The 25050-nt window shown below is 38.0% G+C and overlaps 1 protein-coding gene across 2 annotated transcripts in view; it reads left to right on the top strand.

Annotated features, from left to right (window-relative positions):
- TRPM5 (transient receptor potential cation channel subfamily M member 5) overlaps window positions 1–25050 on the top strand; it is a 61271-nt gene that overhangs the window by 4699 nt on the left and 31522 nt on the right. For both annotated transcript variants that reach the window (XM_039350741.1, XM_039350740.1), the window contains exons 2-12: window positions 9679–9749; window positions 10453–10603; window positions 11983–12163; window positions 14354–14520; window positions 14705–14876; window positions 15723–15787; window positions 16436–16627; window positions 17521–17623; window positions 18937–19055; window positions 20377–20724; window positions 22403–22534. In XM_039350741.1, coding sequence (XP_039206675.1) covers window positions 9679–9749; window positions 10453–10603; window positions 11983–12163; window positions 14354–14520; window positions 14705–14876; window positions 15723–15787; window positions 16436–16627; window positions 17521–17623; window positions 18937–19055; window positions 20377–20724; window positions 22403–22534 — 1701 coding nt within the window. The remainder of the gene's footprint in view (window positions 1–9678; window positions 9750–10452; window positions 10604–11982; window positions 12164–14353; window positions 14521–14704; window positions 14877–15722; window positions 15788–16435; window positions 16628–17520; window positions 17624–18936; window positions 19056–20376; window positions 20725–22402; window positions 22535–25050) is intronic.

Below are 25050 nucleotides of genomic sequence, written 5' to 3'. Positions count from 1 at the left end.
TTGCTTTATACACATAGGGCTTGTATGTTTGTAAGCACACACACCCCCATGCTATTGTGTCCCTTTCCTGTGTAATTAAATTACAGAAGACTTTGTGATAATGCCTTAGAAAAGCTAATCACAGACTGTCACCCAGAGAACATGGCCATCAAGTCAGACTCAGTTCAAGGGAAACTCAACTTTAGGTTGAGAGCCTTACTGGTAACAAGCACAAAGCTGAATTTTCTCTAGAAGAACTGTTTGTCATTGTGGATCCAGGGAGGTATTGTGGTTTGCCAAACTCTTCGCAGTCTTGGCCAGTTTCACAACAATGATGGCTTCTAAATAGCATTGCAATAAAAAGTGTTATACTCCAGGTAGTCCTTGACTTACGACCACAGTTGACCCAAAATTTCTGTTGCCAAGCAAGACAGTTGTTAAATGAGTTTTGCCCCATTTTATGAACTTTCTTGTCAAGGCTGTTAAATGAATCAGTGCAGTTGCAACAATAATACAGACAACTTGCATGTGCAAAGTTTGCCAGCTGGGTGTTTTGGCGTGCTCAGCAGCAATTCCTATTGGCTTTCGAAAGCCAATAGTGGGAGTAGCACAGCTCATGCAAAAGTTGAAAAAAAAACCCATCAAAAAAAGGTGCCGCCGTTCTGAGCGTTCTATGAGGGGAAAAAAAGCCCTGCAGATTAGTCTTCAAATATCGAAAAGGAGGACATGAAGGAGGACACTTTTTGAGGGAGGACAGAACTTACAAAAGGAGGACAGTCCTCTCTAAAGGAGGACGGTTGGTCACCTTAACACTGACTCTTTTGAATAAAACAACAACCACCTGTTCTATGGGGCCTAACTAATGGATAATAATGATAGCATGAATTTTGCCTGTAGTTCATTAACTTCTATAAAATACTTTCACTTGGGATGTTTGAAAAATGGATGTGAGAACAGGAAGAGAGAGCTAAATACAATAAACCTAGAGTACTATAGAGCTATATTTCATAAGCAAGTCTGAAGAGGAAGTATATACAAATGAAATACTCTTTTGCATAAAGAAGAAAGACTGTGTACATTGAGATGACACACCTTGTTTGGGCAGCTTCCTCTGCTTTGTTTTTAAAATGGGGGAAAATCGTTGAAATCTGAGTCCTTTTGTATAGCAGAGCTTACAGTAAAAGCTGATTATACAGCAGATAAAGATACAGATATATATTACAGATATAAATATATATTGACATTGCACTTACTGAAGTTGATTGTCATGGCTTGGTTGATTGGCATGATCAGAAGGACACAGTTAATAACTTTCACAGCTAAGGGCCCCATTCCGGAAAGTGTAGAAGACACTGCAGATCATTGTGTGTGTGTGTGTGTGTGTGTGTGTGTCATGTAGAATGAATTAAATTTTAGCTATTGTTATTCGATTGTATATAGCCCTTTATTCTTTTCTATCTATCTGAGTGTTGGAATGTAATTATGGAAAAGGGCTCAGAAATTTGTTCATCCATCAGAAAGCTAAGTCTCTGAAAACAGAAAAGAACCACATTTGGTGTGATAAGAGAAACCAACAATAACAACAACAATAAAAAAGCTCAGGTTCAAAAGTGAGATGGGTCTGTGGAGGAAAGAAATCCTGAAAAAAAAATCCCAATGCATGTCTATGGGCTCAGAGAGTTGCTGATTGTTAGAAGTCCTATCAGCCAACTTTATCTATCCCTTGCAGGAAATTTTCAGCTATTGGTTCCCCAGCTTCCTGCTTCAAATCTCCAATAGGAAAATGCCCATTCTTTGATTCAGTGATGTCCATATATGTGGAAGGAGAGTCAAAAAGGCCAAGATAGTGATGGAGTTTTACTAGAAATAATAATAATAATAATAATAATAATAATAATAATAATAATAATAATGATAATAATAATAATGAGACCAAACTGGCCTACAAGAAAGACCAAATGAAGAACAGAATAGAGGCATGGGAAGACAAAGCACTACATGGCCAATACATGAAAAAAATAGCTGGGAAAGCAGATAATAATAAAACCTGGCAATGGCTAAGAGCAGTAAAATTGAAGAAAGAGACCAAGGGACTAATTCTGGCTGCACAAGACCAAGCCTTAAGGACAAATGCATACAAAGTCAAAATTGAGAAGACAGCAACAGACAGTAAGTGCCGCCTATGCAAAGAAACTGAAGAAACAGTGGACCACGTGGTAAGCTGTTGCAAGAAGATTGCACAGACTGATTACAAGCAGCGGCATGACAAAGTAGCAACAATGGTGCATTGGAAGATCTGCCAAAAATATCATTTGCCTTTAAGCAAAAACTGGTGGGATCATAAAATAGAGAAAGTCATAGAAAATGATAAAATTAAACTGCTCTGGGACTTCAGAATTCAAACAGACAAGCACCTGCAACATAACACCCCAGACTTAACAATTGTCGATAAGAAAGACAAAAAGTCTGGATAGTGGACGTGGCAGTGCCTGGAGACAGCAGAATAGACGAGAAAGAACTGGAGAAGATAACAAAATACAAAGACCTACAAATAGAAATAGAAAGACTGTGCCAAATGCAAGCTAAGGTAGTACCAATAGTCATAGGCGCCTTGGGTGCAATCCCAAAACAACTGGAGCACCACTTGAACACCATTGGCATTGACAAATTCGATATTAGTCAATTGCAAAAGGCAGCCTTATTAGGAACTGCTTCCATCCTGCGACGATATCTGTAATACCATCAAACATCCACATCTGCCTATCCCAGGTCCTGGGTAAGGCCTCGATAGGTAGACAAAATGCCAAATCCAGTCTGAACATCTGGCTGACTGTGCGATGATCGATAATAATAATAATAATAATAATAATGTTGGAAGGGACCTTGGAGATCATCTAGTCCAACCTCCTGCTCAGGCAGGAAACCTTATACCATTTCAGACAAATGGCTGTCCAGTCTCTTCTTAAAAACTTCCAGTGTTTGAAGAATAGCTTGACTCCGTCTTCTTTGTGGCCACCCCTGAGATATTGGAAAACTGCTAGTCCTTCTCTTTATTAAACTAAACATACCCAATTCCAGCAACTGTTCCTTATATGTTTTAGCCTCCAATCCCCTAATCATCTTTGTTGCTCTTCTCTGTACTCTTTCTAGAGTCTCAACATCTTTTTTACATTGTAGTGACCAAAACTGGATGCAATATTCCAAGTGTGGCCTTACCAAGGCATTGTAAAGTGGTATTAATACTTCATGTGTTCTTGATTCTATCCCTCTGTTAATGCAGCCTAGCACTATCTTGGCTTTTTTGGCAGCTGCAGCACACTGCTGACTCATATTTAAGTGATTGTCCACTAGGACACCGAGATCCCGCTCACAGTTACTACTATTGAGCAAGGTACCACCTATACTATACCTGTACATTTGGTTTTTCTTGCCTAAATGTAGAACCTTACTTTTTTCACCATTGAATTTTGATAGTGTCCAGTGTTCAAGTTTGCCCAGATCCTCCTGTATCTTAAGCCTGTCTTCTGGAGTGTTGGCTATTCCTGCCAGCTTGGTGTCATCTGCAAATTTGATGAGTTCCCCATCTATCCCCTCATCAAATCGTTGATGAAGATGTTGAAGAGTACTGGATCTAGAACAGAGCCCTGGAACATCCCACTACCCACTTCCTTCCATTTAGATGGAGGTAAGTGTGTAGTGGCTGTGAAAGCTCAGACTTAAACTGGCTCTGAAAGCTCAGACTTAGACATCTCAGAAGATCTGTCATTATGAGTTTCCACTTCTGTGAATCTCCAACTTTCTGCACATTTGACTTGGTTACTAGTTTGCTTCTTTAACAGTTTAGCCATGACATGATTCCACATATTCAATGAAAATGAAAGCTCTTTGCATGTATTATTTCTTAAATTAGTCACACATTTTCTCTAATAACTTAAAAAAGATTAACTATATTAAAGTTTGAATTATACACATATTAAGTCAATCATTAATTCCACTCACTCACTCTCATCAAAGGTTGCTCATTCAAAGTTTTTCCGATTGTGAGAATAGAAAGGATCCTACAGTAATTTCCAGCAACCTGGCGGCCCAAAAAACTTTTCGGGTCTTATGTGCAAGTGAAATACAATACTTTTCTAGGAACTGAAATTCATAGACTTGGCCAGCAGACATTTTTCAAAATATTTGAAAGCTTTATGATTTTCAAGTGCATTTCATGAAGCATGATGGTTAGAAGTTAGTGACACTAGGTGGAAGGAAAGAGAAAAAAATGGGGCTGTCCTGTTCCTGGCTATATTTTTAGATAACAAGAAGGAGAGCTTCCAGATATTCAAATGTTATCTTACCAGGTACAGAATGGTACAGAAAAAGAAATAAGCAAATTTTGACCGTCTCCCATTTCTAGTAATAGAAATTCCAGCTTTTTTCCATCCTATCAGAAACAGAATTCTTGGCTGGTGGAAAATAGGAAAGAAAACAGTTAGGCTGTCTTGAGGCTCCTTTTCCATGACACGCTAATTTTCTCATTCTCAACCCACCACAGAGGTAATTTAATTTGTTTTTTAGGTGTGTTTAGTTTTAATGGGTATTATCCCTCTTCCCTTGCCATAGGTCTTGCCTGATGAACAGCACACAACTGCTTGTTGACCATGTAGTTGATTTTTATGGTCAGGGGCTGGGACCTGGCAAGCTCCCCTTAAGCCATTTTAGGCTGTTGTGGGCATGTTTCCTTCTCTCCAGTACATTGTTTTCTAGAGGTCAGTTTGTTTTTGGCATTGGGACAATCTGGTTCTTAACTTATTAATACTCCTGTACTAAAAGGCCATCTCTTCACACATCTACCACTCCACAGACATGTAAGCAAGTCTAAAGGCTTCCAGGGCTGCAGAGAAGTAAAAGAAGCAGGAAGATATGTCTTTCCCCACCAGATCTCCTGATACACTCTATGGCAGGGGCCTTCAAATTTGGCCCTTTTATGACTTGTGGACTTCAACTCCCAGAATTCTGCAGCCAGGCACACTGGCTGAGGAATTCTGGGAGTTGAAGTCCACAAGTCATAAAAGGGCCAAGTTTGAAGACCCCTGTTCTATGGGATAGAAGATCTGGATGATTATTCCCTCCCTTCTCTGTGACAATGACAGCTGATCCTAAGGTTGGGAGGGCTGGATAGGATATCAAGATAAGGGCAGCGAATAAACTTTCTATCGAGTCTCTGATCTCACAGTGTTGGAACCATGGGATAGGGGACCTGGCAAGAAAGTTAGTTGCTTTTGGTTAGTGGCTGTTAGTCTTAGAAGTGGCTCACAAGTTCTGTTTGACTGATGTAAGAAGCAGGGGTGACTGCCCAGCACCCATAGGGTATTGGGAGACACAAATATGGGTTCAGTGTTCTTTTTATGTATGAAAATAGTTTTAAAAGCAACTCACAGCAGAGTAACAAAAGGAAGTCAGGAGCTCTCTCACTGCACTTCACAGACTCTCCCCCTACAAGCAGTTGTTTTTAGAAGTATTTTTGAAGATACATTTAATGCCCATCTGAATATTACCTAACAATATTACCTAATGAAGTGGGATCTCTCCCACGTTACTTCACTGTTGTACTGGTGCTTGACAGTTGCTCCTTGGATTGACAGTCAGGTGTGCTGAACTCTTAGCTTTATGACTACATGGATCAGCTGTAAGCCCAGTGTTTGATCCACAGGGTGATGGGGAGGTACAATTGTAATAACTATTCTGTCCTGAGTTTAGCAGTATTCCAGAATAGCACTCGACCCTGCCCAATAATGCTAAAACTATGCTGAGTATGTTCTGGGCTTTTTTTCCTCATAGAACGCCCAGAACGGAGCTCCAGCACCTTTTTTGGATGGAACCTTGTAGGGTAGGCAAGGCGGGTTGTATGACGTGTGTGAGTTATGGAACCTTTTTTTTTTTAGAAAAAAAGTACTGAGTATGTTTGAACAAAGCATATGCAAAAAAAAAAAAAAAAAAACCTAGGGCAATTTTTGAGAGATGGCTATCCTCACCTGCATAGCCATTCATGATAAGATAAGATATAAGATATAAGATATAAGATAAGATAACCTTTATTGTCATTTTTTTTACTGTGGGCACAATGGCACACATCAAAAATGAAATTTAGTTGCTCGTTCTCAAAGTGAAACACATAGATGACAAACACCTAAACATACTATATACAACATATGTATAGACCTACACCCCTACATATACATAACAAATAAATATTAAACACTGTCCATCTTGAATATATAACGGAAGGAGGAAGCTTGAGAGTTCACAAGCTTAATGCTATATGGAATGAAACTGTGGCTGAATCTGGATGTTTTGGTTCGGATACTACGAAACCTCCTCCCTGAAGGTAACAAGGAAAACAGGTCATGAAGAGGATGTGTAGTGTCCCAGATGATCTTACGGACCCTGCTCAAGCAATGCTTCTGTGCTATGTCCTGGATGGGAGGGAGGGAACTGCCAATGATCTTTTCGGCCATTTTCACCACTCTCTGCACTGCTTTCCTGTCTGAAGCAGTGATGCTCCCAAACCAGACTGTGATGCTGTATGACAGGATGCTCTCGATCATCCATCTGTAAAAAGTGGTAACGACAGGACAAGGAAAATGTGCTTTTCTCATGTGATGCAGAAAATACAGGCGCTGCTGTGCCTGCTTCACCAGTATCTCACTGTTGAGTGACCAAGCCAGCCTATTCGTTAGCTGCACACCCAGGAATTTGCTAACGAGTAGGCTGGCTTGGTCGCTCGACAGCGAGACACTGGTGAAGCGGGCAAGCAGCACCTGTATTTTCTGCATCTCATGAGAAAAGCACATCTTCCTTCTCCTATCCTTACACTTTCTACATCAAAATTCTATCTATCTGTCTTGCCCCATCCTACCTTAAAGAGAGTTGATATTTTTCCCACTTTAGTGGAAGGGCATACAAAGCCATGAGAACCCACCAATCACTTTCTTTAACTTCTTCTGTATTAAAATTGTAAGAACAACAAAATTCACTGGCCTTGTTAACTGAGGCAAAATAGGATTTAGCAATCAAGGCAGTACAATTTATATTGGGCATCTTTTTTTTTTGCTGACTCGGGGAAAGGGGAAATAAACACAAATGCAGCCATGAGGAAAAACATTTTTTTAATATAAATTAAATAGAAAGTAATTTACTTTCCATTTATAGACTTATTATCAGTACCTTACCAGGTGCTGTTCTGTGCTGCCACCTATTATCTGCTCTTGAATACTGCAATACACCAAATGAAAAGTGAAAACAACAGTGTTAATATTGGGATTGCTCATGTGAGCTGCATCTTCTCACAAAACTGTGGGGGGTTTTTGAGTGGAAAATAGGTATTTGTAGAATATGATCTATATTGTGAACTATACTATACATATAATTTATAGAGCTATAGATTTTGCTTCAGATATAAGATGTTAAATCAACATTTAGATTCAGGTCTAGAGGACAATGGTTTTCCCTTCCCCCTAAGTCAGTGTTTCTCAACCTTGACAATTTTAAGGCACAAGTGGACTTCAACTCCCAGAATTCCACAGCCAGCATTGCTGGCTGTGGAATTCTGGGAGTTGAAGTCCACGTGCCTTAAAATTGTCAAGGTTGAGAAACACTGCCCTAAGTCAACGTGCTAACATTAACATTGCTTAGTAAATGTTAACATATTCACTTAGTGGAAAATCCTGCTTCATTTTTTTGCTTTGATTTTAGCTTGTATCTCACTGTGTTCGTTTGTGATTTGCTTTGCTTTGAATGATATGGTTATCACCAAAGCCTAGTCAGATCATGGGTGAACTATAGGGCAAGGATTATGTTATGCCTCTCAACAGCTATCAGTTTAAGAGAAAAAAACAACACAAGAACAAGGCAAAGCTTTTTCAAAGGCCTACTTATAAACTTGCCTGCCAAGAACAGTAGTGTCATTTTACTTACATCTTTCAGAAATGTTTAACAAGTTATTTGGTCATGTGTATTTATGTAATCTCTAGTTCCATAAATCAGAAACACTGTTGATTTATTTCTCCCTTGAAAGGAAAAATGTTGATACAATCTACAAAAATAAAATAAAATAAGGATCCATTAGTTTGTGTTTAAATAAAGCTTGTGATTAAAATCCATCATGATTTTGTGTCATCTATCATTTGTGCAGAATGCCAGGTTATTCCTATTTTATCTTTAAGTAAAACTCATTGCAATACCTTACTCTTACCTAAACATGTTAGAATATACCTAAAGATGAGATTATCCATCTCTCTGCCTTAAATTGCAGTTCCACCCTTCCTACTTTTCAGAGCAGTAAAAAGTTCCAGGGGGCTTACTCATTTGGAAGGCAATCATTGGAAGCTTAAGGTGTTTAGGTTATTTGACACATAAATAATTTAAAGGCATAACTTAAAAGGTCTCCAGAAGACAGTAAAATCCATTGCCTTGGTGTTGGAATTTCAGAGTCTCGATAGATGGTCACACTATTTGAATGTGTTTACAATAAATCCTCATAATAAGAATTAGTCATCTTTGGCTTCTTCTAGCCTTCTTGGTTCATTTATCTACAATTTACTTTTAAACCCACCCACCCCTATGTGGCTGGGATTTATCCATATAGTTTTGGCTTCCTTTCCTTTCTTCTGTTCAGACCTTCAGTTTTACAAAATACCATTATAATTCTTAACCATATTATAAGCACATATGGTCCAAAGAAAGAGATGTTGAGGAGTGGGAGATGAAGAGATGAAAGAATGAAAGTTAGATCAAATTAAGCTGATGCTTATGGAGCAACATTCATGCATATAGTTTAAGTGAACTGAAGAGTTGATCAAACAGCTGACATTGTGAAGGCTAAAGAAAAGCAGCCAGATCCCTCCTTCTCAGGGGATTGGATCCAAATAGTCTTTTACAAGACAGAGCTATGAAATTAATGGGACTTAAAAGAAGATACAGCAGTGTTAAAAGTACTTCATCATGATTTCAGGGCATTTACATTCGGTTTAGTATGACTGAGCCAGGATTCAATGTATTAATGTATCTGGGTTCTCATGCACATAAATAAGAACAGGATGGGAGTTTTAATTCAGCATTTTAATTGTTATAAGCCTAAATTAGTAAGCCAATGACTTTTCAGAAATTACAGAACCATCACTCATTGAGTGCCAGTGAGAATATTGAAGATATAGTTCAGTGACATTTGGAGTGCCACACATGATGTACATGATTATGTATGTATGTTTGCATGCATGCATGTCTATATGTATGTATGTATGTATGGACAAATAGATAAATTATAGACACAGAGAGAGAGATTTAGGAGTTGACAGACAGATTTAGGAATTCCCAATTACATATGCATGAGACTGTACATAGTACTTTTTCACTTTGGAAATATGTTTAACAAAAAGTGGATTAAAATTGCTATAATTAAATAATTGGAAAGTTTCTCTACTTCTTATTTTAGTATAATGAATACACATTAGATCTCCAAACCTTTTTGAGTGTGTGGGGGGGAAGCTTTGAGAACCTGCATGGAGGGGGAATTTACTGCACGGAGAGGGAACTTCTTCTGTTTCAGGTGTCCATTTCCCTGGTATCCAGATACTTTTTATAGTGTGAAATTATAATTGCCAAAATATCTTATGCTGCTACAACTTGATTTTTTTTCTTTTCCATTTTCCTTAGATGTTTGTTCTACAAAGCTTTAAAAGAAGAGAAAGTATCTCAGATGAACAGTTGGTCTTGAGGAATAAAGTGTAAGTTTTTTTGTAATGATTTGAGAGACTATATTAGAAAAAAAACACACTATAGTTCTGCACATATCAGTACATACATCTATCTTGCAATTCACTTTCAGAAACACTGCAGTAAACAAAATACAGAAAAAGACTGTAGGGGTCTGGAAGAAAGAAATTGTGTTACCATGCACATTTTAGAAGTACCCCATCCCTATTATCTTAAACTTATTTTTCCTTTTTTCTGACAATAATCACATAACAAACTAGTCAGAAATAAATTTCACACACACCCATTTTAACTTCATTTATTCTTCTTACTTTTCAATTTCCAATCTTCTGTACACTGTGGTTGTCACCAAATGGATCAATAGCTATCAAGCTCTGCTGCACATCATGGATTTGGTTAACTGAGAATTTCTCATAATGCTTGACAAGAGAAAAAGAAAGTAGACTGGGTTACTAGCCTACAACGTGTGTCACTTGTAGCATTCTCTACTTCTGATAAAGTCAATATCATTTAATTTTGCCAAATTTCAGCCAAGCTCAATAGTACGCTAAGCACACCTACACTATCCTATGCAAGCTTGGATCAATAATCTAGATTCTAGAAACTATTGTTATGTTCCTACAATTACATTCATTAAAAAAAATACCACTGTATTGAAAAAGTTCAGTTACAATTTGTTATAAAGATGAGTCATTCAACCCATTCTTTTTTCAGAGAATCAAGTCAGGACAATATTTCTACAGCACTCCAGAAGGAGAATACACAGAATAAAATGTATAGTAACAAAGAAAAAGAAAGTAGAAGGGAATTACCATGTTGTATGGGAGAAATTGACTTCTTGACTACTGGAAAGAAACAGGGAAAGGTACTATAAAACCTCTCAGCATGATCAGTATTCAGTAGAATATTATTGCTATTCTATATTGTCACTGAATCATTCTAAAAGAGACCCTTAAACAATAATTTGTGTCAATGCTCATGATTTAAGCTCATTCGGGGTGCTCTTGTTCATGGAAGAGACTGAGATCCAGTAGCAATGTCACAAAAGAAAGGGAATATCAAATCATTTTGCAGGAAATTATTTTCTTAGACGATGGACCTATGTGGATACTTATGAAAAAAACAATATGCTATTTGATGTTTACAGATACAGCAAGTGGAGTGCCTTCTTTAATCCAGTGTTTGATTCAGCATGTGTTGGATCAGCTCCTGGAATTCCCAGCCAGTGTGATCTCAGACTTTGGCCTTGCAGTTTGGGAAATCTGGGAACTCAAAAGACAACATAACTGGAAGCCATCATAGTGGTTTCCATAGAGTGTGCCTTTTTTCCCCCAAGGGGTAGATAATGCATGAAGTAGATACACAGTACTGTTGCTCCTGAGTTCTTCTTACTTAAAATAGTGGGGTTTTTTTAGTCTCGCAGTAATGATAACAAAATATAAGAAGCTAAGCCCATAACAAATGCCCATAATCCACTAGTTACAATGATACCGGTTGTCTGCATTTCCTGTGTCGGATGAGGAGAGCACATCTTTCTCCTTCTGTCCTAGCCACTTTTTACAGAGGCACGATTGAAAGCATTTTAACAAACTGCATCACTGTCTGGTTTGATGGCAGCAGTGCCTCAGATAGAAAGTCCATACAGAGAATGGTAAAGACAGCCGAGAAGATCATAGGAAATTCGCTCCCTGGTATTCAGGATGCTGCTTATAAGTGCTATGTGCTTAGAGCTCAAAGCATTGTTAGACTCCCCACATGCCCACTTTATGGTCTGTTTCTGTTGCTCCCCTCTGGGAGGAGGTTTTGAAGTATTTCTAGCAGGACTACCCAATTCTGCAATAGTTTTGTTCTCTATGCCATCCATCTGGTAAACTCGCAAGATTCGTTTTTCTTGTCATGCACATGTATACATAACCTGAACTAGACTGTTGTTTCTCTGTGTCATATAATATATGTGGGTATATGCATAATTCTGTATTTATTTATTTATTTTTGTCATATTTATGTAGTATATATTGGAGGTGGTGACCCTTTGAGAGCTGTATGCAATGAAATTTCATGTTAATGTATGCCAATTAGTGTACATTCAAAGTAACAATAAAGTTATTATTCTGTTCTGTTCTGTTCTAGTCTAGCCTAGCCTAGCCTAGTCTAATCTAGTCTAGTCTAGACAGAAACTGGTTTATGGTTTATACAATCCTATTGTTTTTCATGTGTTTTTTCATGTTATTGTCTTGATTATAGTTTCTTAAGGTTCCATGTGCCATCCATCCTGGAGTTATATTTGACCTCATGAGTAACAAGTGGAACCTTCTTGCTCCCAATCTGGTTGTCTCTTTTGTTGGAGAAGAAGAATACTTTCAGATGAAACCTTGGTTACGTGATACACTAAGGAAAGGATTGGTTAAGGCTGCCCAAAGCACAGGTTTGTTTTTTTTTCCTGAAAAAAAGAGCATTTTTTTAATGATCTTGTTCAAGAGGACTCTAAAGCAGTGGTTCATAACCTTTTTGAACAAATCGCCCCCTTGAGCAAATGAAGAAGTAGTCATTGCCCCCCTCCCCCAACATAACCTCTCAATCACAATATAGGAAATAATTCTTCAATTTATGCAGGACATATCGATGCAAATAATTTATTTCCAGTCTTTTTCCCTTATCTGAACTGTGTGAAAAATTTTGGTGCCACCCGTCATTTTATTCCCAAACTTCGTGATACATGTATTTCATTATTATCTTATTTATTCAAGACACTTAAATGTAATGACCACTGAAAACAAAATTCAATTACAAGAAAATGAAATGCCCAAAAAGAAAAACAGTAACATTTAATGATTGAATTACAAGTGAAATTTAAGACGCAAAAAGAAATATAAAAAGGGCATAAGAACAAACCGCAATGCAGGAACTAAGAATTTCAAGACGAAAACTCTGAAACTAAATTAAGATTTGAGGAAAGTATATATAGTCATGTGCACTGTAAAAAGGATTAAAAAGACACAAAGAAAATATAATATCGAACTGGAGTGCATGCTAAAAAAGTACAATACAAAGACACACACAAAATGTTTTATAGAGCACAACAAAAATTTGAAAACGAAGCCGAAAACTCAAACTGGAATGTGAAATCCAAAGCATTCCCCCCTCCATCACTGCCCATTCTGGCCAATGGCGCATCACTGTATGGGTAGAGGCTCCTGTGCAACATGCATGAAGATAAGCAATGTACGGCATATGTACGGCATTCTGTACTGAAGCTAGCTGGAGGAACATTTGAAAACACAATTCAATCCACTAATAGCGAGCAATCTGATGTTTTTGTATGACAAATATACAGTGATTCACTGTACGAAAAAGTCTCAAAAGTGTCCCCCAAACTTCTCGCTCCATCACCCCCATATCGCTCCCTTTTCATTCCTTCGCCCCCGCATCACCCCTTTTCATTCCATCGCCCCTCTGAAAAATGAAATCGCCCCCTGGGGAGCAATATCACCCAGGTTAGGAACCACTGCTCTAAAGGATCAAATCTCTGAAAGACTTTACATATTAAAATATACTGAGAACCTTCAAACTTTTCGATTCTTGTTGATTCAATTTGCTAAATTTTCTGAGAAAATTCAAACCTATTAGATTATGGCACTTAAAAAGCTTATAATTTCTTTTTAAAATAGCATGGAAGGATCCATGGAAGGGAAATGAACATGAATCCTACAACTTTTCACTCACAGCTATTTGTTCCAGGCTTGAATACACACACACACAGGGAGAGGGAGAGGGAGAGGGAGAGGGAGAGGGAGAGGGAGGGAGGGAGAGAGAGAGAGAGAGAGAGAGAGAGAGAGAGAGAGAGAGAGAGAGAGAGAGAGAGAGAGAGAGAGAGAGAGAAGAATAAAATAGAATACCTAGAAACAAGCAGCTCATTTTGAGGTTCCCAGGCTTTGCTGATCTCTACATCTTGGCCAGGTTTTAAAATTTAATTTTGATTGATTGACACATCTGTACCTCTGAGAGCATTTTCTCTCCTTACATAACCTTTTGCAGGTATAAAGCAAGGTTCAGAAAAACAATACAGTTGTTTTTCTGAACCTTGCTTTGGTTTGAATTAAACTGGTCTATCCATAGAATTTATTTATTTATTTATTTTTAAAATTTATAAGCTGCCCCACTCCCGGAGGACTCTGGGCGGCTAACAATAAAAACACATAAAACATAACAAAACAAACAGTACAAGAACAGTCATCCAGGGGTCAGATTTTATAAACCCCAGGCCTGCCGGAAAAGCCAGGTCTTAACCAGCTTACGGAAAACCAACGGGGTGGGAGCGGTCCTAATCTCCGGGGGGAGCTGGTTCCACGAGGTGGGCGCCATCACAGAGAAAGCCCTCCTCCGCGGCCCTGCCAAATGGCACTGCTTGGCTGACAGGACCTGAAGGAGGCCCAGCCTGTGGGATCTAACCGGACGAAGGGAACTATGAAGTAGTAGGCAGTCTCGCAAATGATCCCGGTTAGATGAAGCTCTGCCCTAAACTCCAGATTTAATTCCTGAACCTGGATTAGGTAATGTTACATGTTTTAGTTCTTAAGTTTATCTAATATCAAGGTTGAAAAATGAATCATTTCAGGTGCCTGGATTTTTACAAGTGCTTTGCACGTTGGAATAACAAAACACATCGGGCAAGCAGTTCAAGACCACATGTTGACAAGTACTTCATCTACAGTAAAAGTAGTTGCAATAGGAATAACTTCCCTGGAGAAAATTCAGCATAGAGATCTTCTGGATAATGTCAAGGTGCCCTTTTTTCACTGGTAAAAGTATGGATACCTAAGACCATGTAATGTTCTGGAACCTTGCTAAGTAGACTTTGATTTGATAGAAATGATTACATGCAATATACAATTTAATCATGTTAACCAGATATGGTCCAGAAGAACAATTTGCTTTTGTGTGAAAAGTGATGTCTTCTTTTTCATAGAAGGAAATTCTCATAGGCCACAAAACTGACAATAAAGTCCAAGGGCCTTTGTATCCTCTTGATAACCACCATTCCCACTTCATTTTGGTGGAAGAGAGCGAGCCAGATGGGACAACAAAGCTACGGCTCAGCTTGGAGAAATATATTTCAGAGCAGCATACCAGCTATGGAGGTAGGACAAATAAAATAAAATAAAATAAAATAAAATAATAAAGATCCTTATTTGCCTTTGGTCACCATTTGAGTATTTGACATTTTCAGGGGCTTATTATTGCTTAATGATGGACAGAGTCAGATTTACCTTACTTAGAACACAATCATAGAAATCAATAAGACCAATTCATAATGTAAATTTGGCAGCTAATACTGTACCTGTATAATTTCTTTGTTTTAAAAAAATATTCAATACCTCTGCGAGTGTGTGCTCATATAGCCTATAAGCATGTACAGTAAGTCTTCATGCTTATTTTCTCATAACAGAGAAGAGAGGCAATGAAGTAATCCACATGCAAAATGCAACTGTTTTATATGTTTGAAGAAGCTAAAATAAGGAGGAAGGGATGAGATATATCTGTTATCAGCATATAAGAAGCAAAAGCTTATATTAGACATTTCACAAAATGCCATTTCCTCTCAAAAGATGGTTTTCAAGTAGTATTAGTTTCTTAATGAATTTGGTTTTTGCTAAGCATCAGCACATTGAGCATCCTTAAGCATTGAATCTTAGTTGAGTTCATGACAGCTGATGCTTGGATCTCTCTCTCTCTCTCTCTCTCTCTCTCTCTCTCTCTCTCTCTCTCTCTCTCTCTCTCTCTCTCTCTAAGCCAAAGTCAACAGCTTAGAGTGATGTGTGATCCCTACAATTATTGTATAGATCCCTCTGCTATTTTGTAGCATGATCAAATACAGATGATATTGGGCAAAGGCCAACTAGAAGCAAATAATCAGCTTAATTAGTAAATATATATTTTGAAAGTTGTGAGAGATTTATTGCATATTTTATAATATATTAACTCAGGAACAGGTAGCATTGAAATCCCAGTTCTCTGCTTACTTGTGAATGGAAGACCTCACATTCTTGAGGTAAGACATGAACAATTTTGTTGCCATAAGAATTCTAACTATGCAAAGATTCTAGTGCTGGGCAAGAAACAGAGGCCTCTGAGAACAGGTGCTTATGTGGGTAGGACTGCTTAAAAGTGAAATAAATAATACAGTTGCGTAATTCCTGGATAAAGTCCAGTTGGAACATCACAAAAAAAGAGACCAGAACATTTTTCAGTTATTTAGTTAAATGAAATAATAGGAAGAGGAAGAAATAGGCTTGATTCAAACTCTGCTGTCTAGTAGCTGTCTAAATATGGAGGAAATATTATGTAGACTTAATATTAGTCTTGGCTAAGCATCAGCACAGGGTTCCCACGGATACCAAGTTCAAACAGGGATTATCACTGGAAGCCCTTCTTTTTCTTCTAAAATTTATTTCATTTAATGATTGGTCTGAACTTCATATATCGTTTGCCACTGACTTCACTGGGATTTTTAAAAACTTCCAGTCTAGCCTGCACCTCTGCAATTTCCTAGTCTCCCATCCAGACCAGATCAGACCCCACTATTACCTGAGTGGGCTTGATATAAGTTCCACTGAATTCAATGAGTAGGTCTGTATACAATTATGTGGTTTTCTTTTGTCTGAACATATATGACCCTATTTGTTTTTTGGTTTAATAGCGAATTTGCAGGGGGCTGGAAAATTCTGTCCCTTGTCTCATCTTGGCTGGATCTGGTGGTATAGCTGATATTTTAGCTGCACTGATGAATGAGCCACACTTAATGGGGCCACAGGACATAGAAAAACAATTAAAACAGAAGTTCCCCACAGAAAATTTCTCTCGCAATGACATTGTTCATTGGGCCAAAATGGTAAGTTTATTTCTTAATGCATCAAATGCATTTAGGAAGTGTAAAAATATTTAGGGAACACCTCCATTTCTTCTATGTCTTCTATCTATCTGTCTATCACAAATCAAGTCGCTCTCTCTCCTAAATATATGACTTTTTAAGAAAAAAAATGTGCCCAAGATATCATATCTTAGGAAATATACAGATTATAAAAGATATCAATAAAACCACCATATGAAGGTAAAATATAACAGCCTTAAAAGAACATAAGCTAAAATGCTGCCGAGTATCAACACCCTGAAAATAAGAGAAAGAATAATAGGGGTCTCTCTACGGCCTTCCCCTCTGCCATAGGGGAGGGTCTGGGGGCTATGCGACAGCCCATCCCATTGCTGTGCAGTCTCCACAGCGTCCAAAAATCCCATGAGAGTGAGGCATACTTTAGAGAATAGATATTGTCAGGTGTTTGTGAACATTGGTGTACCATATTGTGGTGCGTCACCTTTGACACACATGTCATAGGTTCAGCATCACTGGTACAGGCGTCCATCAGGCAACCTAGCCCATTATCAATTTGCTCATCTAGCTGATTGCCAATTTAAGTGCTATGCAGACTCACAGCTTGTCTCCTACCAGCATCTGAGCAACAGTTTTCTGAACTAGATTTAAAGGTAGCTCTAAGCAGAACATATTAAAAGAGTCTAATTTTGGAAGTAATTATAGTAACTTCAAAGAGCTTGACTCACTTACATGCCCTGAGTATTTCCAGACAAGGCTAGTATTTATTCTTCTTTTAAGTGGGCCTCAGAAACCATTGCTTGTTTTATTTTGCCTTTCATAACCCTTGGCATGTAATATAATCAAAGCATGAATAATCTGTAATTTTAACTGTTTAACTGCTTTTAACCCTTTAGATCCAAAGCATCATCACCCAGGAGCAGCTTCTATCTATGCATGACTTTGAACAAGAAGGTTCAGAAGAATTGGATACAGTTATTTTGAAAGCCCTGGTTAAAGGTAACATACTTCTAATCAATGCTATTTGTTTGTTAAAACACAAACAAGAATCTCACTTGCTCTATGTACAGAATTTCCTACTGGGAACATAGTCCAAATAGTGAATCATACAAGATAGAAATCCATTGATTCACCAGCCAATTCCAATTTAAACTTCAAAAATATTAAGCAACTATTTTAAAAATCATTAATTGCAAACCAAAGGCTTGCTGAGATGGGAAAGTGACATAGCCATTTTTATATTCAAAAAGAACCATGAGCATTGCCGTGATTAATTAATTCATTATGTGCCATCAAGTTTTTGCATGCTTCCATGTAGTGGTTAATTAGCTGAGTTACTATTATACCATAGGTTTTTGTTGTAGCAACATAAAAATAATGTTTGACAATGTGTGCTACAAAGTCATACTTGGAATGGGAAAAAAGCACATGCTCATGCGTGGGTCAGTGTTTTTTTTTTTAAAAAGAACAACCTTTTTTCTGTATAATCACATTTTTAATGTATAAATCATCCACATACAACAAGAAAATTGAAATTAAAAATTGCACAATTCTTTCTGTACACCTTTATATACAGGAGTCTTCAACTTACAAGAATTCACTTAGTGGCTGTTCGAAGTTACAATGGCAACTGCAAAAAGTGACTTATGACCATTTTTCAGACTTAGGACCGTTGCAGCATCCCCATGGTCATGTGATTTATATTCAGATGCTTGACAACTGACTCACATTTATGACGGTTGCAGTGTCCTGGGGTCATGTGACCATCTTTTGCCACCTTCTGACGAGCAAAATCAATGGGGAAACCAGATTCACTTAACAACCGTGTTACTAATTTAACAACTTCAGTGATTCACTTAACAAATGTGGCAAGAAAAGTCGTAGAATGGAGCAAAACTCACTTAACAAATTTCTCATTTAGTAACATAAATATTGGGCTTGGTTGTGGTCATAAGTTGAAGACTACCTGTATTAACTGATTGTTTCTCTAATTTAATTTAATTATTAATCTTTCTGAGAGAATTAAACATCTACCCAACTCTGCCCCATGAAAAGACTTTAAAGTATTTAGGCTAAACCGGCAGATCTAAGACATAACTGGCAAATAAAGGCCACCTGAAACAGTAGGGCAAACCATTTTAAAATGAATCAGATAAAAAGGTACAATATAACATAGATTTGAAGCCCATTAATTCCTTGAGAGATTGAGGCTATAAAAGTTGTGTATTCTTACCTGAGATTAAGCCACTGAATTTATGGACTCTGAGCAAAACTCTACTGTGAATTTATTCTTATTTTATGTTTTGTAACAGCTTGTAAAAGTCATAGTCAGGAAGCTCAAGAATATCTCGATGAACTCAAGCTGGCTGTGGCCTGGAATAGAGTGGACATAGCTAAAAGTGAGATATTCAATGGAGATGTGGAGTGGAAGGTAGATCCTTCTTTTTAAAATATGTCTTTCAATTCTTTGTGAAATTCCAGCAATATAGATCTATCATGTGCTTCCAAACTTTGAATTGGGAATCTATGAACTGGAGTTAATGCATAATGAGTCCACCCACATTTTAATTTATTTAGTTTTATTTATTTATTTAGTTTTATTTATATGCCGCCCAATCCCAAAGGACTCAGGGCGGCGTACAAAATTAAAACAATCATCAACAATAAAACAATAAAATAATACAATCATACCGCGAGTCCGATCATATCCCGCCCCCCCCCGGGGACATCAGCCCCAGGCCTGCCGGAACAGGAGAGTTTTAACGGCTTTCTTAAAGGCCGGCAGGGTGGGAGTAGTTCGAACCTCAGGGGGAAGTTGATTCCACCAGGTCGGAGCCACCACAGAAAAGGCCCTTCCCCGAGGGCCCGCCAGCTGACATTGTCTGGCCGATGGGACCTGAAGGAGGACAATCTATGAGACCTCACCGGTCTCTGGGAACTGTGCGGCAGTATGCGGTCCTGTAAGTAACCTGGCCCTATGCCATGAAGGGCTTTAAAGGTGATAACCAACACCTTGAATTGCGTCCAGAGACCCACAGGAAGCCAGTGCAGCTCGCGGAGGATAGGTGACATGTGGGCATACCTTGGCGCGCCCACAATCACTCTCGCGGCTGCATTCTGAACCAACTTCAGCCTCCGAACGCTCTTCAAGGGTAGCTTGAATGTCTTTGATGTCTTTGATATCCACTGGGAAATTCTCCGTGATGACTCCAGTCCATTTTGCTAGATGTGCCAGTTGATACAGCTCGGGGGATTTCACCCAGGAGGTACAGGCTGCTCCATGTAATTAATGTAACCAGATAATGATGCAAATCCTCAACTTAATCATCTATGGGTGAATGTATTTACAGTATAAATCACGTAGTGAGGTTTCTCAAGTGCAGGGTAAGACATTGCCTTGAGGACTGTGTAGTCACCTGCAATATGGAATGCTCTCTGCATGTTGCATCATTAGAACACAACTTTTGTATGCTAGTACTGTCCAGTTCATAAGCTTTTTAACTGAACCTTTTTTTTACTTGCATGATGGATTGAAAAATGACAGTTGAACAGAGAATTATTTTTTCTTACATGCTTGTACCTGTCCAAATTACAACTCAGTTCAGAGTGCATGATTTGCAGTATGAAACAACTTCTTATAGTCTTTTGGTTTCCATGAAGTGTAATATGTTGGAAAGGATGATACAATTCCTATCTGTAATATCTAGCAATATTATAATGATGGCTTTTTTTTGCATTTGTTGTTATTCTAGTCATGTGATTTAGAGGAAGTGTTGATGGATGCCCTGGTGAACGATAAACCAGAATTTGTGAAATTGTTTGTTGATAATGGGGCCAACATATATGACTTCTTAACATACAGCCGACTTCAGAGCCTGTACTGTAACATTTCCCCAAAGTCTCTCCTCTATACGCTTCTATTTAAAAAACATGAAGAAAACAGACTTACTTTGGCTGGAATGAGTGGACATCACAAGGAAGTGGTGGATGTTTGCCCTCTCTTCACTCTTCATGAAGTTTCCCGGGTACTGAAAGATTTTCTACATGATGCCTGCAGAGGTTTTTACCATGACCAAAAGCCTGGAGGAAAGAAGAAAGCTGTGAGTGTTTTAACAAAAGTTGTGATGAATGATGAACACAATGCCTTTTGAGGTCTCTTATAACTCTAAGGGTACTTGGTATAAATTAAATACTTTCAGAACCAAGAACTATGTAATGGTAGGGTGATGTATTGAAAGGAACCCCAATAAAAACGGTCCCAGTGGGACCTTGAAATCCTGTCTTCAAGGCCAGCTTCTAGTGTCAAGCTCCCTGAGAAGTAATAGTAATAATTTATTGAACTTATATGCCATCAAACTCAATTTATCTCGTACAACGTAACAGAATACAGCATTGGTTCTGAAAAGAGAAGTTGTATTCATACTGCTTCTTCTTGCTTGGAAATCCCTGTGAGGCCCATTAGCCAGAATATGTAGTAGGCTATTTAGCCATGACAAAGTCATGTTGTCCAGTTGCACCATGAGAAGGCTAGTCTATATTGCACCCCACCCAACTCAATGACTTTGGGTGAATTTGGGCAGGTATTGGAAAACTGAACTGACAAAATGTATCATAACCTAAATAGGCTTCAAAAAGTACCATGACACTTCCATCGGAAGTACAGATGAAAACGTCACCCGTGCCTTTCTGCCTAGCAGAACTCTTTTACCTTCCTGCCTTGCTGCTCATAGTCCCTTGTTATTTTTTTTTTTTCAGCTACTGCAGGGGTTTTCAAACTTGGCCCTTTTATGACTTGTGCCTGGCTGAGGAATTCTGGGAGTTGAAGTCCACAAGTCATAAAAAGGCCAAGTTTGAAGACTCCTGAGCTACTGCTTCTGAGATGAAGCTGAAAATAGTATACAGAGAACAGAATGCATCAGGAAGACTTATTTTCAGTTACAGAAAAAGATCCATTACAACACTGTTACTAGCTGGGGGGGGGCTACCAGATCTTTAATGGAAAACAATAACCTGTGAATCATCCCTCTGAATTTCAGTGCTGAAATATATTTTGGATGTGTGTGTGTGTACCTGAAATAAGAGATGGAAGAATAGTTTGTTCTCAGTTAGGCCTATGCTTGTGGAAGCTTGCTGGAATTTTAATAAAAGTAATAAATTAGTGCCTGGTGGAAACTGCTTTTGTTTTTGACAGCCCAAAATAGAATCCAATGTTCCAGAAATCTAGATCCTTCACTTAATTTCCACTTCTTTACATGATGTCCCATACAGGATGTTCCGATACCTATTCCTATTTATTTAGGATACAGCAGTTGTCTTTAATTTAATGAAACGAATGGTGTCATAATCCTGTGATGTGGTATGTGTGTGTGCTAATTTTGGTGCAGATAGAAATGCTGGGTAAGATTTGCAACTGATACCCAATTATATTAGAGAGCCATTGTAATATGTAAGAACCATCAAACATACAGATGCTTGTCTCTATAAATATAGGCATCTAGAGAGGCATCATATATGTCAAGATATCTATGCCAGTTTTACCAAAATGTTTCCCCCCCCCATCCTGTTTGGAGGAAATTATTTAACAGAAATGAGAATGGCCAAAAAATTCAGGAAAAATGGATAGCATAAGTTTATTGTATACCTGAGTTCCAATCAAGGATTGTTCAAAAACAGAGCATTTCTGTTTAGTGAAACTGTTGTGTAATTTATCTATTAGATTTACATGTTCACAGTAAGCCAGCTGTAGCATCTTAGATTATAAAATGTTGATTTATTTAGGACAAGACAAATGCAAGAAAGTTCCCAAGCTTCTTTGATATGAATCAGAAAAGTGAAAATCCTTGGAGAGATTTATTTTTATGGGCAGTGCTTCAAAATAGACACAAGATGGCGCATCTCTTCTGGGCCATGGTAAGCTTCAAGAAGCAGATAATTCAACCTTCCCTCTGTATGTAGGTTTCTGTGTGCACGTTTGACTTAAAAGGCAATTGTTGTGTTTGTTCATGAAAATATTTCGACATTTATAGTTGGGCAATAATTTTAGAGGGACCAACCAAATGAGCACAAAATAATATTACGCAGTTCTGTTTCTTACCTATAGAGTTTGAACATATTCTGCTTCATATCTTCCTTTGAAGGGCATGTAATGGCTTTGTAAACATTAGATCTAAACATTGATTTATCACTTGATTTTTTGGGATAACTCTTTATAAGACAAACTATGCAAATGAAAAAAAAGAAAGCTGTAAAATTGCAGTGTATAAAATATCATAGTTGAAAACCTTAATGTGTTTCAAATCAAAACTCACAGTTCTTTCAGATACTTTGGCTGTCTGAAGCCCTTCTCTGCGTCATCCTGCATAAAAACAATTTATAAACGCTATGTGAAGAACAGCAGGCAAACATTTGTTTCAAATACCGTGAGTGGTTTATTTTTGATAAACCCACAAACGCACTTCAGTCACTGTGCTTTACTTGAACCAATGGGAAAGAAGAAGTCAATACTACCCCAAATATAGATTAGTCACATATTTGATCAGGGACTGCCAGAGTCTAAAGGACTTAGTCATTTATTTGTATATTGTTGGTGATGTTTCTCCTGCAAGCCACTTAGATTTGTATAGATCAAAATGATATAAATGAGAGCCATTTGGTGTAGTGGTTTAGGCACCAGGACAGAAAGCAGGAGATGTGAGTTCACGTTCTGCTGTAGCCATGAAAGTCAGCTGTGTGACTTTGGGCCAGTCATTCTGTCTCAACCCAACCCAACTCACATTGGTTGTTATTGTGGGAATAAATATTAGGAAGCTTTTGGATATGTTCATTGCCTTGATTTATTTATACAAATAATAAAGGTGGGATACAATAAATAAATAAAAATAAAAAGCATTTGAAATCAATAAAAGAAGTGAATAAATCCTGGAATGATCCAGTTTAGACCAAGGAAAGATACAAAATCTTCCTCCTCCTCCTCCTCCTCCCTCCCTCCCTCTTTCTCTCTCTCTCTCTCTCTCTCTCTCTCTCTCACACACACACACACACACACACACACACACACACACAATTTTTGAGATGTTGTCTTCTCCCAAGGGCCATAGTGTAGCTGCCTGATTACTTAAATAACTAAATTAAAAACTTCACTTCTTTGTAAAAATAACCAGAGAATGCCTCTTTGCGATTTGATAACCAAGCAGGAAATATTCTGGTATTTCTGTTTCTTCATAGTTAAGGGTAAAGGTTTAAACACATTGTTTCCTTTAGTCAAAAACAAAACAAAACAAAACAAAAAAATCAGACACAGTGTACACAAAACCAAAAACAGAAGCCCTATCCTGTTAGTATTTTTCAGATTACTATTATTATTTTGCAAAGCTTGGTGGCTTCTGTCATATCTCAGCAGGAGCCAACAAGAGTTTAAATTTACAGTTTACGGCAGAAGCAGAAATCTCTGAGGCAGTCTTTGAAAAGCAACCAAAAGTTGAAGGTTTTTGTAACTTCATCTTTGAAATTGTGGTTAAAAAGAATTGGCTATGTTTTTTTTTAAAAAAAGCCCTTCTAAATAGGACTTTCAGATTGTAATGGGACAGTGCAGCAAAAAGAAACCATTAAGAACAATTTGAGAATAGTTCTTTCTGGTAGCCATTGGTTTTAAAAAACCCCCGCCATCAAAACCAGGTCAGCGGCATCCTAAACAGTCCAACCAATGCTCTGTAGGGTGATAAAAGAGAGAGAAGCTATCCTTTGACAATGGGGATTTATTTCATATAGTAAAGCATTCAAAAGCTACAAATGCTAGTAGATTATTTTAGTGTCTCTATACTTCTACCTTAATATTTTAACAGATTGTGCATGAGGCTTAAGTCATCTATATCAGATTAAATATCATTTACACCTGTTAATTGTCCATGAGAATCCTAATGGCATCTGGTTGGTCATAATGAATAGCAAAATGCCAGATTAAAATAGATCTTGGCCTGACCTAGCAGAGTTTATGTTTTTCTCACTGTTCTTTATTTGGCTGATTTAACCACTGCCTCTTGTGAACTTTTCTCCTTGGCACGAGATTTGTATAGCACGAGGGTTTAACATGGCATGGATGACTAGGCCAAAAGGCAAAAACAGTTATGATCTTTACTTGTTCTCATACAAGAAAGATGTGCCGTGAAAAAATGTCAACGCTACACTTTGCCAAACTGAAAGTTCTTTGATTATGGTCATTTCAAGCTGAAACCATCTGGGGAATTTTCATGATGGAGCCCACCTTTCCTTTTCAACCCTTGACCAAAGTTCACTCTGCTGAACATAAGCATATGCTATGTGTAAGTCTTTAAAAGGCCGGATGAGATCTAGCAAAGAGACAGTTGGGTGCAGTGGTTAAAGCATCAAGATTAGAAACTAGGAGACCATGAGTTCTAGTCCCACCTTAG

This window comes from Crotalus tigris, unplaced genomic scaffold, assembly GCF_016545835.1.
Source record: "Crotalus tigris isolate CLP2741 ecotype Arizona unplaced genomic scaffold, ASM1654583v1 scf7180000018354.2857554, whole genome shotgun sequence".
Taxonomy (NCBI): domain Eukaryota; kingdom Metazoa; phylum Chordata; class Lepidosauria; order Squamata; family Viperidae; genus Crotalus; species Crotalus tigris.
The sequence above is the reverse complement of the archived record's forward strand: the minus strand, read 5'-3'. Positions and strand labels throughout refer to the sequence as shown.